The 10606-nt window shown below is 50.4% G+C and overlaps 1 protein-coding gene across 1 annotated transcript in view; it reads right to left on the bottom strand.

The window, feature by feature from the left end:
* Positions 1–3574: 3574 nt before the first annotated feature.
* LOC144165856 (uncharacterized) overlaps positions 3575–10606 on the bottom strand; it is a 158077-nt gene continuing 151045 nt past the window's right edge. Inside the window, exon 7 of the mRNA XM_077695619.1 lies at positions 3575–6233. Coding sequence (XP_077551745.1) covers positions 5738–6233 — 496 coding nt within the window. The 3' untranslated portion in view covers positions 3575–5737. The remainder of the gene's footprint in view (positions 6234–10606) is intronic.

The raw sequence follows: 10606 nt of genomic DNA, 5'->3' as shown, positions 1-10606 counted from the left end.
GGTAGCGTAGTATAAGCTAGGGCTACAAAACGAAGCGTGACGTACCGCCGAGCAGAGCCAATGGCTGCGTGCATCTCGAACCTTGCCCTGTTACGCTAGGTGGCCTTGCGCCTGGTCGGTGACGTCACAGCTTCCACAGTGCTTTGGAGGCGAATGAGAGGGTAAGAGCTCCAGGCCTTATTGCTGGCCCTTTAAATGAACGATCAGGCGGCTGCTACTCAACTCTTTTAAACCATTTGTGCGGCAGTACGTTCCTTGAATAGTACTTCAGCGATTGCCCACGTAAAATCGCAACTTTGGAACCCTATGTATGGCCCATTATTACAGTGGCGAAGCACTCGGCAAGGAGGGGACTTCGCTTTCTCGAGTCTGAGGCCAAAACGGAGGCCATAGTGATCCACCCGCGCCCAGCCAAAGCGCAAAGCGCCGCTCCACTGCATCTCAACGGCACACCCAAAGTCGCAACGCAAAGTTGGCGACGCAACGACATTTACCCTGGCCTGACAATCGACTAAACTCTGCCATGGAGGGCTGCAGTCGAGGCACAACTGGGCCAGATGACCCGTACAGTCAGGTGAATTAACCAGCGTCTCGCGCAGGGGAGGAGGTGCTCGCACCAGTGGGCTCTCCGTAGCTACAGGGCCTCTGCGGTATCTCGGGTCCTCTACGCACTCCCGCTGGCAAACCTCAGCGACGCGCAGAGCAAGTGCCTGGAGCTGGGTCATTTCAAGGCCTTGTAACGCTGCGTCGGCCTCCCAATAGATCCCGCAGGGCCCAGGACCTTGTCGGCCGAAAGGAACAAAGTTTCTCCAGGGACGTGCATGGCTTTTTATTCGTACAAAGGCGCTGGCATAACTACAAAACCTCCTCCTTTATCAGCCGTTAGCAGGGATAGTTCGTTGTTACGCAGGTAGTCAACAGTCTTTTTGGCACTCCACGGCTTACTTGTAGTCACCTATTTTCCACCCATTCGGCAATCTACACCCTCGAAAATACACCCTTCCTTTTCTTCGGGCTGCACTTGATAGGCCATTTTCTTTAATATAGAAAGAAGACCCTCATGATTTTGATTTGACACTATGCAAGACTTAGGGCCACGACTTAGTACGTCCTCAACAAAATCAGGCAGTGCCTCTTGCGCAAGCGGCGTGACTTGCAGGGGCCTAAAACTTACTTTCAAAGCGCTCTTTTTTCCAAGCACACGATGCTGGTAGACATTTCCACCGCAGGAACTCAGTCATATTCACTGAATCACGGGTCCAAGCACGCAACAGGGCCTCTCTGGTCACGGGACACGTAGAACACGTCACTGCTAAAACACGGAAGCACACGTGCTGGAACTGGATCTGCCTCCTAAACTCTGACCTGAGGATCCTTGTGACTATTCTTCTGTGACCCGTTGAGGCTCGACAGGGCAGAAACAGCACTTGCACTTCAGGGGGAGCCAAACCATTGCTCAGGATGAAGGTAGCATTGTGGATCGACAGCTGGCGATGGCTACAAAGTTGACGTAGGTTGCCGACGGGTTGGAACACAAAAAACAAGGAAGAACGGGGCCCATACAATTAGAAAGTGTTACAGTTAAGGCAGAAAGTTTGGCTAGTTGGTTATTTACTGACTGAATTTCACTAGCAAACAAAAGTACAGGGGCAAAGAAGTACCAAGGACGCTGGCTGGAATGCCTGACACGCGCAGCCACGCTGTCATGATCTTGGCCAGGTTCGGGGCTGCTCTACCGGGAGTTGTTTATTTCGATTTCTGCTTTTATTTTTACGTTCGCTTTGGTTTTTCCCTATTTCGTGGGAAACGCAGGCGAGGCAGTGATTGCAGAAAAGCGGTGAATTTGGACTCTCCCGGCCGCGACTCGTGGTGGCGTATACCCTCCAACCCAGGACTGCAGGAGTTTCTTAGTGGATATTTGACAAGCATCCCTGCGGCCCTAGTGCCTCCTAACGGCGTCTTCATTCGCCGGAGCCACAGCTGTCCATGCAAAACGATATGAGAACGGACACTGGGAATTTCAAGAAAATCACGGAAGTGAGGCCGTTCGGCAGGGGAGGAATCTTGTGCCTGTCCTCATACAAAGCATGCATTGCGTATCTGATTGCCTGCCCGATGTTAGCATCAGTTCCGGTAAGCGCGTTTATCCCGTCGCATCTTGCTTGCACCACACGTTTGACACACGGTGTTAGCACTTCCCTGACTCCTCGGGATGTGCTCTAACAATTTTCGATGGCTGGTGCCATTTAAGTCTACCGTTGAAATCGGTTAGTGAATGCGACCAGTGTTCCCACTGAATCTGTAATCCTCACCTCTGCGGGACGCTCATGCCATGCCCTTCAGAGATCGAAGTGTGGCCGCTTGTGTTCTTGGTTGAACCCATCAAACCTCCACCGTTGTAATGGCGCAAGTGCTGGCACTGCGGACACAGTCAGCGAGGCTGCAGATCAGCGGATCGATTCCGTGTACGTGTGGGGAAGAGCACGCGGACGCAGAGTGCTCTCGAGGTGTTGAGTGTTGTCTGTATGGGGAGGCTCACCCGGCAGACTTCCTAAGCTGCGTGGCACGTGCGCAAGAAGAAAGCACTGTAGAAATTACTGAAAAGCACCGGTGCTCACGCATGGAAGCTGTAGCTGTTGTCAAAGAACGCACCGGTAGCTATGCAGGTGTCACTTCGAAACAGACGCCCTTCAAGGAGACGACTTTGACAAGCATGATGAACGCGGCTGCGGAAAAGGCAATGTGGACGCGCTGGTTCTAACAATGTCTCAGTGTCTGGCCCAAATGCAGCTATTGACGGCTAAGGCGCGCAAACAAGCTCCAGGTCGCCCTGTCCGCTCATCGACGTCGGGCACTGCCGGACTTGAGGAGTCAACCGCGCACCTACGATCCGGCCCAAGATCATGACGAGGGGATCACCGCTTCCTCTATAACTTCCGGATCAGCAGCACTCCGGGGTAACCTCCACGGCCCACCGTAGTTCCCCAGCTAGAGAGTTCCAGCTACCGGCCCAGCTGCGTACGTGCGCTTCCCGTGCGTCTCGGCCCCAAAGTGAGGGATCCGGCCTCCACGGCCCACAACGAGCCGTCTACCTGATCCGCTGATGTGCGCCGGCGGCACCGCTCAAACGTTTTAATAAACTTTGTTATTTGTTAATACCCGTTAGTGTCTGTGCCTCTTTAGCTCTCAACTCTGCGGGGACCCACCCAAACGGGAAACAGTGGCCCAGTTTCGCCTTAAGGAGGTGGTCACTGTCAGACTATGCATTAAAACTAAGCACATCAAATTGATACCAAATTGTTACAGTAATTTCGGGTTACAGCTGCTGCTGCTGCTGCTGCTGCTGCTGCTGCTGCTGCTACAACCACCTGTGTTCTCAGAGCCCTGGTAATTCATGGTTGTTGGATGCCCGAACTCTAAAGGTGTTGGTCAAGTTTCCGGTGCTCAAAACTTTTAAATGCAAATATAAATATTAGCCTACAGTAAACTGCAATGTGTGATATTTTCAGGCAAAAAAATAATAGGAATTTGTAAAACTACAAGACGTACGTGGAATGAGGCAGCGGCTTTTAGGCCGACATGTAATACCAGTGCATAGCGAGAAACATACAAGATGACTGCCTTATTGACTTTATTATTAACGCAAGAGCGTCTCCGGGCTCGATCTTTCGTGGGCACTGGGCGTACGCAGAAACGCCTCACCACAACCGACGCCGGCGATAACACCAGAAAAGGCAAAGAAATTAGCGCCAGGCACTGAAAAACCAGTGCCTCCTTCAGGATAAGGAACGAACTAAGGTGTGTTCTAGTTAGAGATTAAACGCAGTGGGTAGCATGCCAGTACGCCAATTTGCCAATTAGTTTTCGAATTTCTCGTGCCCCAGTTGTCGCCACAAATTTTATTTCGCAAATGATGAATGGCACTATGCAGTGAAGCGTCGGCGAAAAATTGTCTGTTGATTACGGATACTCCATAATGCGAAAATTGAGCGCAGAGCGAAGTGCAGTCTTTCCGGTCATGTCGCATAGCTGCCGCTTCTCAGGAAGTTCTCGCGCGATCAGCGAACGCACGCCGGCGCGCGCTACTATCGTGTTATGTCGCAGCGCGTCACCGCCGCCGAGCATGTTGTTGTAAATCGTGTTTGAACCTCCCGCGCAATTATCCCGTGGTTCGCGTGAGCCGCAGAACGAAGAGGACGACGAACGACCAATGTACGTGCAGCATGCACCACGTGTTGGGCTTCTGTGCTTATTGGGAAGTTGAAAGAAGAACACGCTTGCTTTCTTGTATGCCTGATTTTGCGTCCCCTCTCTCTGGCGCTACTAGACGCCAAGGCGCTGTTTTTGCATTCATGTCTTGCGCGGCCACGGCATACCGCCCTCTTTATCACACTTTCACCATACTTCCCTACTCTGCTCCTGGTCGCCCAATCTCGTCTACCTTTGGTGTCCTCTTCGTTCGCTCGGTTACATCGAGGGACGATGGCGCCGCTACACCACAGGAGCGGGTGCTTGGGAGCTCAAACTCTAAAACCAAACGCTCAGCGCCGCTACCATGCTGTAGACTAAACACTGAAACACTGACACTGCCGCCTTCTTTGTTAACTGACCAACACATCTCTACACGCTCCATCCTGGCCTCTGTCTTTCCTGTGCGCGGCGTTTAAAAACCTTGGCGGCTAGTTTCGCTCCCTCAGTTGATTTTGAGTGCTTGCAGAGCATGAATTATGAATGCAGCAGCTGCGTTACAAAACGCTCACCCGAAGACAAAGTAACGCTATCGCGTCGTACATCTTAAGACGCATATAGTATCCTCTGCATCCTTTTGATATGTGCATCGAAATCCCTTACAAAATGCCTGAGAAAAGTAAGCTTGAAATAATTTTAATTAAGCGCAGGTAAGAAAATCCCGTTGCCGTGTCTTGAAGCCAAGGTTGTTTGCTAGCAATCACGATCTATAACGATTTTTTCACGCCGCAAAACAATATTTCTGCGTACATATTTAAGACTTGCTTCATAAGTTAGAGAACTATATACTAGAGTTTCGCATGCGCTCACCATTTCCTACTAAACTCGCATAAATGTATTCTCTTAACCGATTCCAAAACTATTGGGCCCAGAAACTTGGCACACTGTCAAGGCGATATCAAAGCCAACAGTTATCAGTTTTCTTCAGCAGTTAAGTGTAGTGGCCTCCTGGATACAAACCATTGACGGCATACAAAAACACAAGCTTTGTGTGCCACTCATGTCAAGTTCTAATGACGTCAAGGACAAATAAAGGCAGCCAAAAGCTCTTTTTTAAGCACGGACACGAAAACAACGCTCAACGGACTAGATGTGCCAATATTTGGGCAAATATCTACGGCAAAGTTTCTTCCAGGCCACTGGAACCACGTCCAATGTTCCCGTTGGAACGGCGGAATCGACGATATTTAGGAACGGATCACCACAGGCGGTCTGCGCGACCAGTGTGCGCACACGCTGCCATCGCACATTGGCGAGTGTTCCGAGGACGCAGTTCCAAGGCTGAAGGTCTCGACAGCGCAAGTGTTGAGCCTGTCGTCGAGGGCTGACGGGGAGCTTGGCCACTAACACATGAGCTCCCCGTTCAGATAACCGCTCTCGAAGAGTCCGAAGAATCGTGATGCCACGTTATAGCTTGGAAGCGCACTCTGGAGTCCTATGGGGATCCAGCGACGAGCCAAATCCCCGCTGGCACGTGCACAGCGGCACGTCACTGATGCGATGTCATGTGTCGGGTGAGGTGGTGTCGCTCGCGAAAGCTCTCGTGGCAGATGTGGCAGCGCAACTTGTCCTCCCGCCGCTTCTTGGCCGGGTCGGGCTCGCGCTTGTGGTGCGACCGCATGTGGTATACCAGGTCGCTGGTCATTCGGAAGCTCGTCTGGCACTTGGCGCACCAGTTCTGAGACGGCAAGGAGAGCGCCGCCAGCGACGGTGGCAGGTACGGCAGGACGGCTGCGGCGGCCGGGTACTGAGCGGCTGCCGCTGCCGCTGCGGCGGCGGGTAGGAAGCGACGCGCAGCTGCCGCGGCTGAGTGACTGTTGGCCGGCGAGGGGCTCTTGTCGAAGTCCTCCTCCATCTGGGGGTCCAGGAGGGGCCCGAAAACAGGCAGCAGCGGGAACTGTGTGCAAAGGGGACTGGATGGTGGAAGGCCGTACGGGAAGGCGAAAGGGAAACCTCCGGCTACCGGTGACAGCCCTGGGGCAGACCTGCGCAAAAGCGGGGAAAGCTCAAGTTCGGTCACCACTTAATTAAAAGGAGATAATACGAGTCGAATTGTTCTCGCCGAAAATGACATTTTTAGGCTCGCAGGTACGGATAGACTCTCGCCGCACCTGCCTGCTACGTGGGGCTCTTGGAGTTCCTCCGAGAAGGTATGAATGTGTTGCCGATGTCTGGCCCATGCGTTACCTAGCTAAGGCAACTTCCGAGATATTCTTTTGCGCGTGATTTGTGCATCGTCCCAAGCGTGGTTTTATTATATACAGCTTGTTGTCTGCATGATGACTTTATTCTTGTCATTATTTGTAAAGTTTTTTTTTTATGTGTGGCCTTATGTCAGTGTAGGGAAGTGTTATTATGTTGGCTGCGGTTCAGAGTGCAGGAGCGGCGGCCGCTCTTTCAACCGCCACCTCGTTTCGGCGACACCATAGTGATCAGAAACTGAGCAAATGGTCAGTTGGACCTGCTGAGCATACGTGATGTAACGACGTTTAAAAAAAGGCTTTTTGCAAGATAATGCTGGCACAACGCCCTCGCAATCTGCGTAGACGATGGGTTAGGGAACATGATTTTGGACAATACGAGTTGCAGTGAGAAAACTGCCGTGAAAATTCTGCTATTTACAGTCGTAGTTTTACATTTAGCGAAGTTTTGTCCGTGCGCGCATCAGAGTTGCAGAGTTGCGCTGGTTGCACTTTTTGAGGCACCGCTGTAATATTCTACGCACTAGTATGTTCCCTGGAGAAACAAGAAACGCCATAAAATCCCACTCCTTGGCAATTTGAATTTGACACAGTGCCAGATAAGGTGCTACACAACATTCAACACTCCTATTCACACGCCAACCCTACTACATTGGCACACTGACACTTAGTGCACACTACTATATAGAAATCGGTCTAGCCTGAGCAGTTAAGAGCCCTGCGTCTGCTTTCTTGATCCCACACGGCCTGTACCGCCTCCTCAAAAAGGGGCACACCAATCTCGCCATACACTTCTACTTCCCCTTCCGTCACTTGAAGCAGAGTCTTCCTGCCCACATCTCCTTGTGTCTCTCTCTTGGCACTTTCTTTTTCTAGACGGGACGGAGATGCCATGTGAAATTAAATTAACGACAGTTGCTCTGCAGGTGTCCAAAAAGAAAACAGCGATATTAAACGCTTCCTATCTCACTGTGAATGTGAAGGCTATATAAACTGATGAACGGTTTAAAAATGGCTGGGAAAAATATGTCATTAAGGACAAACTTAAAACAATGGTTAGTGCTTGATGACATCGGAAATCATATAGCAAGTCTACGTACCTTCTCTGATGTTTTAACCCCATTTGTTGCGCTGACGCACGAGATTTCGAACTGGCTAGTGCTAGAGCAACACGGAATGCGAAACCCCCAGTGGGTCCAGCCTTTTTAACGCTGTTCTCGTGGCTGACCCATATACAACAGTCCCGTAGTCCAACCATGACCCTACAAGGCTCGTAAAAACCGTCGAATTGTCTGCACCGTATAAGTGGGGCGAGAGGTATTTCAGGATAATCATTGTATTTAAACCTTTATGCTCCGGCTGTTTTGTGTGTGGGATGAATGTGGGAATTTGGTAAGCACAGCGCCAAAAAAACTCGTGCTCAATTTTTACAGCACCGGAGAGCCTGATGTAGGGACCCCGACAGATGCCGCAACTGTTGGAAAATACAGCGCAATTACAGTTTTCCGAATTAAGCTTAAAACCAGTATTATCCGCACACCTAGGTAGCTTGTTCACACCAAGCTGACCTTGGCAATCGGAAATCGGCGTGCTGCATAATTTAAGACATTTGGACGTCCTCTACGTATACTAAATAACAAATTGATAGTGGCAATGCCTTGCTAACTCAGTTCATATTCACTACAAAGAATACTGAGGTACACTATTTCCTTAAAAATGCTCCCGTAGAAATTGCTGAACCAACTTTCACCAAGAATTTTCTTTTGAATAGGATGCTTCCCAGCGTGTTTGACATGTTATTAATGAACCACAGATTCTGGACCGCTGAGGATGCCGCAGCGTCAAGCGGTGTCATAGGCCTTTTCGGGATAAAAATATACCGTCGTGCAATAACTAATAGCGAAGAAATCGTTTATGTTGAGAGCATAATTTGTTCGCGAATTGCCCTGCACGGAAGCCTGCCCAGAAGCTCTCGGGAAGGCCACTGACTCTAAACAGTACACCAGTCTCCTACTGATCCTTTTCTCGAAAGCCAGCTCGTTGGTGCGGCGAGACGGTCGAGGAGGATGCATCATTTTCCTCCTTCAGCTCTTTTTCCTCCCTCGAAGATCTTGGAAAGCACCGGGTATTATATAAGAGTAGAATCGTTTCAAGAGGGTCTGTATGTAAGTGTTGTACCAGCGTCTATCAAGTGTTGTATGTGCCTGAAGCTTACATAAGCGCCGCCCTCAGCTTATGAAGAGAAAACCGAGGGCCGTCAAAAGTGTACTCTTGTTATTTCCGCGTACAGACTTCTTTTTACAGTATATTTTGTGTTGTATTGTGTTGTGTTGTAAGTGTTCGTGTGGTGGAAATAACTGGGCAGGCGTCCTACGTGTTGTGCAAGTGCACTTGTCTGGTTTACATTTGTTTTCCCCGTTGTGCTAACCAGGGGTAGGATATTTGTCTCGTCTTTCCGCTTCCGCATACGTCCTCATAATTTGTGCTAGTCCGTGTATAAATTTGTTGGTGTCAGAAATGCGCGCCCACTGTCTTTTTGCCTCACGGCGAACGTGCTTATCAATAAACAGCCTTCGGGCGTTTGAAAACAACAACGTTACCAGGCGCGGTATGTGACAAGGGATATGACACCACGGCCTTCTTGGTGTAGATGGGACTCCAGAGGCCCGCGGAATAGACGTTTAGGCAGCTTAGAGGATCGGAGCCGTGACCAGTTGTGTCTCCTTCTGAATGTGTAGGTGTTTTAGGCCTGTAGTGAAGTTCTACCCACTGACCGTGGAAATGCTTCGGGGTTACTGAGATGCAAAAACAGCGCGTTGAATTTATTCTTCCGCCATCAAATCACTAAATTCTTTTGAATTTTCCAATTTCGGTGAAGCTTTAGAAAAGCTTGATAGTGCATTGTATTGCAATAAAGAGGTGCAACGCTTTTTGGCCCGAGGAGGAATTTTGCGACGTGGTTCTTATTCGGGTGCCTGCTACGGCAGCAGGAGGTGCTGGTGACGTTCAGTAATGCTGGTGAGGTGCTTGATCACACCGTTAGTTGTGTTACGTGTCCGTGTAGAAAGATGCTGACTTTGCCATTACCTCGTCTTGCGTGGCGCCACGTTCCTTCTGCGCGTGCGATCGGGCAATTGCGAGAAATTGCACGAGGCCAGGGTTACTACTGAACTGCGACGTGGGCGTGCGTTTAAGGGTGGGGCCCCGGATGCGTGTAGCTGTGGCTGAGCCGGAGGTGCAGGCTTCGTCTTTTCGGCAAGGACTTTCCGTAGTTCTGGATTACCTTTTCTGAGAAGGGTAGTCGAGCCAGAATTTCTCTGTTGACTGACTCAGTTTTTGACGAGGCTGTGCCACGTTCGTCGCCTTTTTGGCTTGTTTTTTTCTTTTGATTTCCTTGCGAGCGTTTCTCCCATCACACCAATTCCCATTAATGCGATAAACGGCGGTGGGATCCCGTAACATAGAAAATGCGCAATGCGTATCCATTAATATTCGAGCCAAATCATTTCCTTGTACATGTGGCTACGAGCACCTATTAAACACAATTTAAGAGTAACAAAACAGCTGTTTCGCTTACGGTTGATTTACAGGCTGACTACCATAATCGATTCGAAAAATAACAGCACCTCACCCGTGAGCTAACCTCCGTGAGCTAACCCGCTTTTCCTGAAGTTGTGCTTGGCGCTTAAACCTAATTCATTTATGTTTAAATAAACTTTGGTTTGATTTTATTACGGTTTCCACAGGCGAAACGTATGAAGGACCTCTTCGCTCTACGTGGCGTGTGCGTTGGGCAAGTTCCGTGCAGCTAACACACGGCAGATTCGTAGCTTCCCCGTACGGAGTTCCTAATGGTGTTAGGTGTGGCAGGCAATGGGGATAAATAGAGGGAAGTGAAGCGACGACGTTGCAGTTTGTGGGGGCCAAGCCCCTCCAATCGGGGCGAGGAGGCGCTAGCGATGTCCTCTTCCTTGGTGGGGCGAGATCGATCCTCGCGCGCCTCCCTCCTCTCCCTACGAGGCGACGGGGGATGCGCGCAGGAGACTCCCCGGGAGACCGCCCTTGGGACGCGCAGCGAGTACGTAAATGCCTTTCGGTCACTTTTGGCCGTTTCTTGCATTGGCCGTTGTTTCCCACTTCCTAGGGTCACGGAACCC

This window comes from Haemaphysalis longicornis, unplaced genomic scaffold, assembly GCF_048455015.1.
Source record: "Haemaphysalis longicornis isolate Haplotype H1 unplaced genomic scaffold, Haemaphysalis longicornis Haplotype H1 scaffold_1, whole genome shotgun sequence".
In the NCBI taxonomy this organism is placed as follows: Eukaryota; Metazoa; Arthropoda; class Arachnida; order Ixodida; family Ixodidae; genus Haemaphysalis; species Haemaphysalis longicornis.
Note: the sequence above shows the minus strand (reverse complement) of the source record. Positions and strands in the feature narration are given on the sequence as shown.